Genomic DNA, 8,465 nt, shown 5'->3' with positions numbered 1-8,465 from the left:
AAAAGAGAAAGAACCCAATTATAATTATCTTATGAATTAAATGATTATAATCTCATCCTTGCACAATCAGACTACCCTTACAATTCTAAATATTTCACAAATAACTAAAACCTAAGCTGTCATCACAAAGGAAAATCTTCAGTCCTCACCACCTAATAAAGAAAAAAAAAATATTTATATATATAAATAATATATCTGTTCAGTGCAAGCTTTCCCTAATATTCACAAGCTTTCTGTCTTATAAGGGGGGCAACAAAAAGATATCACATTTGGAAACCATAATGTTGATACCCCACTGAACCTCCATGATTATTAGTAGCCATTGTCATATGGTTTGGTGGTGGATTCATCTGTTGTATTGTTTGAAATTGTTGAGGTGAATTATGAGGTGGTGGTGTAGGCTGAAGGCACATTTGGTCAGAAGGCACAGAATCAGTGACACCATCCACTGTGGTAATGTCATGAATGCTTGACCTCTTCCTCTCTTTGGGACCTGATTCAAGCCTAAGAAAGTATTTCTGGGCATGGCTAGCCACTTGGGTTGGAGTTCTTGTGATCACCACATTCCTTGAAATGCTCCTCCAATCTCCCTTACCAAATAGCTTGAGACCCTTGAGAAATAATCTGATGCATAAAAGAAAAACAACACAGTTAATGATGCTTTATTTTTGCAACTAAATACTCCAAAGTTCGAAAATTTCATATAATTTGCATACACCTCACCTAGTCCCCTAGTACTATTAAGTTACTCTATATGTCAACAAAGTCAATTCTAAGCAGCATAACCAGGAAGTTAGGACCAGATTTTAATAAGCAGTTGAAGATTGAACCCATTTACAGTTACAGGTTTCTCTCCTAGAAAAGTTCTGCCACTGATTCCTAAACATTTATTTATTATTATTATTATTAACTTATTTCCAAAATATCTCAATACATAAAAACCATTTGCCTTGAACCAAAACCTTTCTAGGGAAATGTTACAAATAAACGTTACAAGAACGTTTTTATATGTAGAAAAATAGTTTTATATAATAATAGAAAAAAAACACGGTTTCTTTTTTCTAAAACAAGAAAACAAAACTGGAAGGAAAAATAAAAACCCAGAAAGATATATAAATATGGGGAAAGAAATTATAACTAGACAACATTTAATACTTCACTTATAAGGCCAATTCAAACAAATTTTATTCCAAAAATTAAAATAAAGAATTAAATGCCCTTTTCCAAATTTAAAAGTTTAAGAAATGGAAGATAGCAAAAAAATTTGACAAGAGAATCCAATAGAAGAAAAAAATTAAATTATCAATTAATTGAGAGAGATAAGGATAAGAAGAAGAAGAGAAATTACTTGTGTTCTTCTTCAGTCCAAGGAGTTCCCTTCTTCCTCTCCGGTTCAGCCTGTTTGGCTTTTGACCCAAAAGATATCTGATTAGCGGAGTCCCACCCATTCAAACCTTCCGCCGAGTAATCAGTGTAACTCGGAAGCGCGACTCTGCCCGAGTCAATCTCCATGACATCATGAACCAAGTCATTGTAGTGTCTGATAACATCAGGAATGGACTTTCCAGGCAATCGACCGGCGATCCTATCCCACCGATTGGGGAGGTCGTTGGAGAAGTCGACAAGAGCTTTCTCGAACAGCTTATCTTCCTCCCGAGTCCACCAAGTTGAGCGCGGCTGATGAGTCACCATGTTCCAATCCCGAGCTTCCTGAAACATTGTTTCCGTTTTCTGAATTTTCAAAAATTGTTTTTGGGTTTTGGATATTTTTTTTCTTCTTTCCCTTTTTTCTTGACTGAGACTGACTTTCTTGGAGATTTCGCGTTTGAAGGGTTTGGTGGGAGGTTTGGATTGCTGGCTTAAATATTTATACATATATATAGAGAGAGAAAGGCGTGTCCTTTATTTTTTAACAAATAAATTACAAAAATAAATAATTTACAAAAAAAAACATTTTTGGGGGGTTTTTTTGGAATTTTGTTTGGGATGGACTGGATTACCAACTCAACAGAGTTTTTATTCAACACGTTTTCTTTATATTTGTTTATTGTTTTAAGCTGCACAGGTGGCCAGCTTTCTCAAAACTCTGTTTTCTGTTTTCTTATTTATTTTAATAGCATTTCCAAGTTATATAATCTATTTTTTATTTTGGTGAATTAATAATAGATTTCGATAGTGGTTAACTAATTTTACCCTGTTAATTAAAAAAATGTACTTTTAACAATTGAATGATAACTAATTACCCACTAAATTAACTTTGACAGAAGAAAATACTCATTGGGAGATGTCCATCTGTGTGAAAGATCAACAAAACAACATGTATATCTCCTATACTTATATATCTCCATTTTACAAGTGTTCATACTAGTCACTTTTTTGAAAAAAAAAATATATATATATTGAAAAAAAATGAGTAGTTCAATTTTTTTTTTTTTTTACAATGATAGCATGCGTTGTAACTTGTAATTATTTATGTTGATAATTTTTAAAAAATTCTTTATAATTTGTAGTATAAAAAATAAAAATATTTATTTACCATTTTTATATAAAAAAAAATATTTAAATTTATTTTTATCATTATAAATTATTTTCTTTTTAACAACCTAATTATAAATTTATAAACAAATTCAATGGAAGGATTTGATATATTGGATAATATTAAATTAATTAGTATATAAGATAGGAATTTTAAAAAGGGAAATTTAATTTTCTATGCATTTTTTATACTTAAATTTATTTTCCAAACTAATAGTTATAGCTATTGAAAAAATAGGTATACTTTTCTCTAAACCCTAAAATACCCCTCCCATGTTTTTCAACTTCTCTCTCTCTTCCTCCTTTCTCTATCAAATCAAACCCAAAACCCACGCACCTCCATGCCGAGCCACCTCCTCCACCGCACAAAACCCACGTCGATCCACCTCCCCCACCGCACCGCTCGACCGCCGCAACCACCGCACCGCTGGACGCCATGACCACCACGAAAACCGACCAAAACGAAAACCCACGCGCAGGTCCGATTCAGGCGTGAATGGTTGGGGAAGACGAAGACCCGATGGGTCCGATGGGGCTGGGCTGGATCCGATGGGGGCTGTGCTGGGTCCGATAGGGGGGGGGGTTGGATCCGATTTAGGGGGGGGGGGTTGGATCCGATTTAGGGGGGGGGGGGAGTTGGGTCCGATGGGGGGCGGGGTTCATAGTCAAGTGTTAAGTCAAATTTGAATGAGGGGGTAATGTAGGAATTAAGTAAATATTGTCCTATTTTACTAATATAAGGTATTTTAGGTTTAAGGAAAAAAATTTCCTTTAATGTAAGGATAAAAAATTAAATTTTAACTATATTTTTTTGGGGAAACTTTACTTAATAATAATTTAAAAAATTATCTTGTTTTATGGTTTTATGTGGTATGATTATTGAATTTTAGTGGGTTAGGTTGGTACTATTTGGCTTCTTATTTTTAAGTTTTTCATTGATTTTTACTAATCAAATGGTAGAGTCTTGAGAATTTTGTGATATTTCAAGTAGTTTTTAATGTGTTCTCTAAAGATATTATAATTTTATTGTTTAAATTTTAGAGAGCAATTTTGTCCCATATTATTTTCTTACTTTTACATGTCATGGTTTGTCAAAACATATATTTTGGTTATATAATAAGTCATCCTAGGTTTGTAAATTCTTGTAGTAAATTCTTATATTGATGCACCTTCAACTTGTTTCGGTATCCAAAAAAATTTGTTAGTTTAATTTTTTTTTTCATATTCATGTACGTTATAGCTATTTAAGATATCTTACAAAATTTTGAAAAATTTAGAATAATGTACAATATAGAAAATAATGTTCAAACAGTCTATTTTATACGCATATAAAATAAAATAGTCACGCGTGCAACAGACTATTTGAATGCAGTTTTCGGAGTGTTAAACTTTTCTAAAGTTCTTAAAATTTTGCAGGATGTCTTTGTTGGAAATTATTTTACCAGGATCTTAGATCTACTCACAAGTATGTTTATTAACATCCTAAATAAGAACTTTCTAAAACGATGAAATAAACACATATAAAGTTTAGGAAACCTTACATTGGGTGCAGCGGAATAATATGACTCCTTCCGTTCAGATATCTAGCCCTTGATTCCTTTCTGTAGCAGAGCATTATCAATATCTGAACCTGGATCTCTTTCTCTGAATCTTTGATGCTGAATCTCCTTTTGCTGATGATCTTTCTTCACGATCTTCCTCACTATGGTTGAGGTATCACTTGATGTGTGTGGGCACTACTCTAATCACTAAGAGAGGTTCGAAATATTGAGGAAGAAAAGAGAGAGAGAGTGGCGGCTAGAGAAGAGAGTGGAGGCTCAGGTTTTTCTGATTCAGAAAGTGTAATTTTCCTGAAGCCTTCACTATCTATTTATAGCATTCCTTCTAGGGTTTGATTTGAATTATATGGCATTAAAATAATGAAAAAATCATTTAAAAAAGATAACATAAGTGGCCGGCCCTAGGCTAGGTGGACTGGGCCTTGATTTTTGCAATTTTGCAATTTTACCACTTTTGTATCTGATTTTCTCAAAAATGCCAATTTCCTAATTCAATCATTTAAATGCCAATTCTAACTATTTAATAACTATAAATAATTATTAAATAATATTGTCATTTATCATATTTATTAATTGCACCATACAAAGTATCACAATTAACAAATATGCCCCTGTTAACTCTTTCTTTACAATTTCGCCCTTACTTAGTGAAAATTTCACAAATAGACATAGTCTAATTCGTGAATTATAATTGATTAATCAAAACCAATTACATGAGTCTTACAAGCAATATTATCTCAACTAGTGGGGGGACCATGGGTCTATATAACCGAGCTTCCAATAAGTAGATCAAGAATTTAACACTAAAATTCACTAACTTATTAATTCTTCGTTGAATCCACGCATAGAACTTAGAATTGCACTCTCAGTATATAGAATGCTCTATATGTTCCACCATATAGACACATCATTAGTTATCCATTGTTATAATCCTAATTTGATCAATGATCCTCTATATGAATGATCTACACTGTAAAGGGATTAAATTACCGTTACACCCTACAATGTATTTATTCCTTAAAACACTTGACCCCGTATAAATGATATTTCAGCTAATGTGAAATGAGTACTCCACCATTTATGTTCGTTTGGTCAAGCTCGAAGGAGATCATCCTTTGCTTACTATTCGCCAGATAGAAGCTATAGATTCCATGTTTATGCTAGCGCTCCCACTCAATTGCACTACCGTGTTCCCAAAATGTACGTATCACCCTGACCTAAAAGTAGGCTTAACTAACAAATCAAAGAACACGAATAGCCTTTCAAGATTGAGCCTAATCATATCAGGATTAAGATCATTTGATCTAGGATCAACTAGGCGATATTGACTTGAATAGATATTACGGTAAGTTTAATAAATCTAAGTCAAAGTTCAATATCGGTCCCTTCCGATGCATACTCCATGCATCCAACCTGAGCTTTACTTTAACCAATGCTCTGGAAAGAACATAGTATTTCTCCAAATACAAGTAAACTCTTGTTGTAGATTATCATATCAGTAAAACCCTATGTCTGATAAATCTAGGAAACTTTATTCACATAGTCATGTTTACTTTCCAATGTGTTGACGACACAATAAACAGGATCAAGTATGTGAAAAGGGTTTCAGATGAATTTATACATTATGTACATATAATCATGAAATAAATCATGTGAACCATGCAACATTAAATGTTATTTTCGATCTATATTAATAAGTAAATCTGATTATATTGAAATGAGTTTTATTTAGGGCATAAAACCCAACAAACTCCCACTTGCACTAATATAAAACAAAAAGTGCGTTTCAAATAATCTCAACACCTTGATATACAAATCAAGTGTAGTAGTAGTAAACTCCTCGTAATAGGATCTGAAAGGTTGAATTAACCACAACCTTTTCTCCACCATTACTCTTCCTTTAATCACAAAATCATTGATAATGTGAAATTCCTCTCTATATGTTTACTCTCTTGGGATACTGGATTCTATACCTTTGGCAACTACTTTTGGTTAATCAGGAAATTAACACTAGTAGTTTAAGGCAATTTGGAATGGTGCCAAAGATGTATAGAACTTTCCTTAGACTGAATAAGTAACTTTCCTGCAGCTTTAACATTCAGTCCCTTTCTGGTAGACCTAGAGACTTCAGATAGGTTTTTACACTTCTCCAAAATCACTATTCCACCCCCAGAGTAACCACCATCTTATCAGAAAGATTTACTAGCACATAGGCAAATTTCGAAATCTGATATGGTGTAGTCTAAGAGTTTTAAACACACCCTTATAGACTAACATATAGTTCCTCTTCTTTATCTTAAGATTTACTTGATTGTCTTCCAATGTTCTTCTCCTGGATTAATCTGATACCTACTCATTACTCCCACTCAACATGTCTGGTCTAAGGCATACAAAAGCATATCTAAGACCTCTCACTGTTGATATAAGAAATTTTTCCATGGCTTTATCTTTTCTGGAATAGTTGAGACTTTTCCTTAGATAAATAAAATCTATACCTAAGAAGTTGTGAAGCTTCTATAGATTGCCATTAGAAAGAAAATGCTTCAGCATCTTACTAAAGTAAGTTGCTTGCATTAGAGTAAGTAATTACCAGGTATACCACAAGCCATAGGTTTAGATAAACTCAAATCTATAATACTAGGAACAGGAAGTTTTGTTAAGTCCATTGAATGGACTTATAAACGAAAATTTCCTTTTATGTCCTTGTAATAGAAAACTTTAGGTTACTCCATGTGAATGGATTAAACCATAGTTCTATTGGCTTTCTTCTTAGTTTCTTATCTTGACAATCCATTACTTGTTTAAACTCACAATGGATTTTAATCACTAGTGTCTCCCAAGTCATAAGAAGGTGAGTTCCTAGAAACTCTCCCACTACGACAAGGTACCGTGAATTATGTCTAAGAAAACTAAATGGTATTGATCTCTTTGGTTGTGACAAGACAACAGAGGCAGTGGGATCATCATATGTCATATAAGATGATAGAACACTTTTGGAATCAAGGATTAAGTATCTCCTTTATTTGCTACTTGTTTTTCCGGACTTAGTCATTTTCTTAGAAAAGTAGTATTTGTTTGAACAAACACTTTCTTATCTATTGACAATGGGATGGTCCACCCCTAATCACTTAGAATAGCTAAGAAACCATGGTTAACAGTTCTAGCTTTTCTTAAGATTTTGATTAGGTCATCCATGAATCTAGTAATGATTTACATTAAGTATAAAACCATTACATCATTCTGAAATTGTATTACCATAGAAGGATTTAGGCAACGACTAGTAACTAATCATCAACATGCAACTCGAAATTTCTGGGGAGGTAAGTTTGGATATAATTCAAAAATCAATTTAATGATCTTTGAACTGCATATCTACTAACTATTTCTCCACCCCTATCAGTTCGCAAGATCTTTAACCACTTACCTTAATGGTGTTTAACCATTGCTAGAAATTAATGAAATTTTTTTTAAACATTTCAAATTTCTTTGCATAAGGTATAATCTAGAGTTATCGTTTTAAGAATACAACGAAAAACTCATATCCACCCCTGAATGTACATTCATCTGTGAATGAGATGAACTACTTTCAGTGGATATAGGCATATTAACTCTTTGCAGAGATTGATCTTGTCAAATCCACTATGAACAAGATACAAATGCCATAGATTAAGAAAATGTGGTAGTGTCTATGATGACATAGGTTTAGTTACATCGAAGAGTTCTTAGAATACTTCAAGTGGATCCTGGTCACAGAATACCTAACTCACATTCCATACAGTTTTAATCCATTAATAAAAGATGGATATTAAACACTTGAGAAAGTGTAACTGTATTGTATTCTGGAATTAGAAATTTAAGAAAATTTCTATTTGGAATCTAAAATTAAAGTCAAAGACTTAAATTCAACCAAATTTAATGAGTAATTCTTTCTTGGACCACCACTACTAATACAAACTCTAAGTCAGATTTGCCCATACAAGTAGGAGATTTCTAAGATTGAGGATTTATATCAATTGGGAATAGAAATTCGGGGTTATAACCATATGCGTCATTTAATTTCTTAAGAGAAAATATAATGACATGAAATGATTCATAGACCATTCATCCAATGATATATTTGAAAGCTAATTCGAAATGAATAAGCTAAGAGGAATTAGGATAATTTCGTTTAAAATAAGAATCCAACGATGCTTCGATTAGCGAAAGTCAAAGTAATCTTATTTATATAATCTTATTGTTTTATATCGTAAAAATACTAGTCTAAGGTGTCATCAATTGATGAACAGCTAGATGTCGCATATACAATATTTATCTTTCGAGATCTAACACTATTATGTATGTCTAATGGTGAAAATCCACTAGGGATTTATC

At 32.7% G+C, this 8,465-nt stretch overlaps 1 protein-coding gene across 1 annotated transcript; it reads right to left on the bottom strand.

Annotated features, from left to right (window-relative positions):
- Positions 1–1,864, bottom strand: LOC115705779 (transcription factor DIVARICATA). The gene is made up of 2 exons (XM_030633219.2): positions 1,349–1,864; positions 1–624 (listed from the first exon to the last, which is right to left on the bottom strand). Exons 1-2 carry the CDS (start codon positions 1,717–1,719, stop codon positions 264–266), a joined length of 732 nt encoding a protein of 243 aa, XP_030489079.1. The 5' UTR covers positions 1,720–1,864; the 3' UTR covers positions 1–263.
- Between the last annotated feature and the right edge of the window lie 6,601 nt (positions 1,865–8,465).

Source organism: Cannabis sativa, chromosome 1 (genome assembly GCF_029168945.1).
Source record: "Cannabis sativa cultivar Pink pepper isolate KNU-18-1 chromosome 1, ASM2916894v1, whole genome shotgun sequence".
NCBI classification, from domain to species: Eukaryota; Viridiplantae; Streptophyta; class Magnoliopsida; order Rosales; family Cannabaceae; genus Cannabis; species Cannabis sativa.
The sequence above is the reverse complement of the archived record's forward strand: the minus strand, read 5'-3'. Positions and strand labels throughout refer to the sequence as shown.

Coding starts and splice junctions, on each gene's coding strand:
- LOC115705779 (XM_030633219.2), bottom strand. CDS start 1,719: ATGTTTCAGGAAGCTCGGGATTGGAACATGGTGACTCATCAGCCGCGC. Junction 625..1,348: donor TGGACTGAAGAAGAACACAA/GTAATTTCTCTT, acceptor TTTATGCATCAG/ATTATTTCTCAAGGGTCTCA.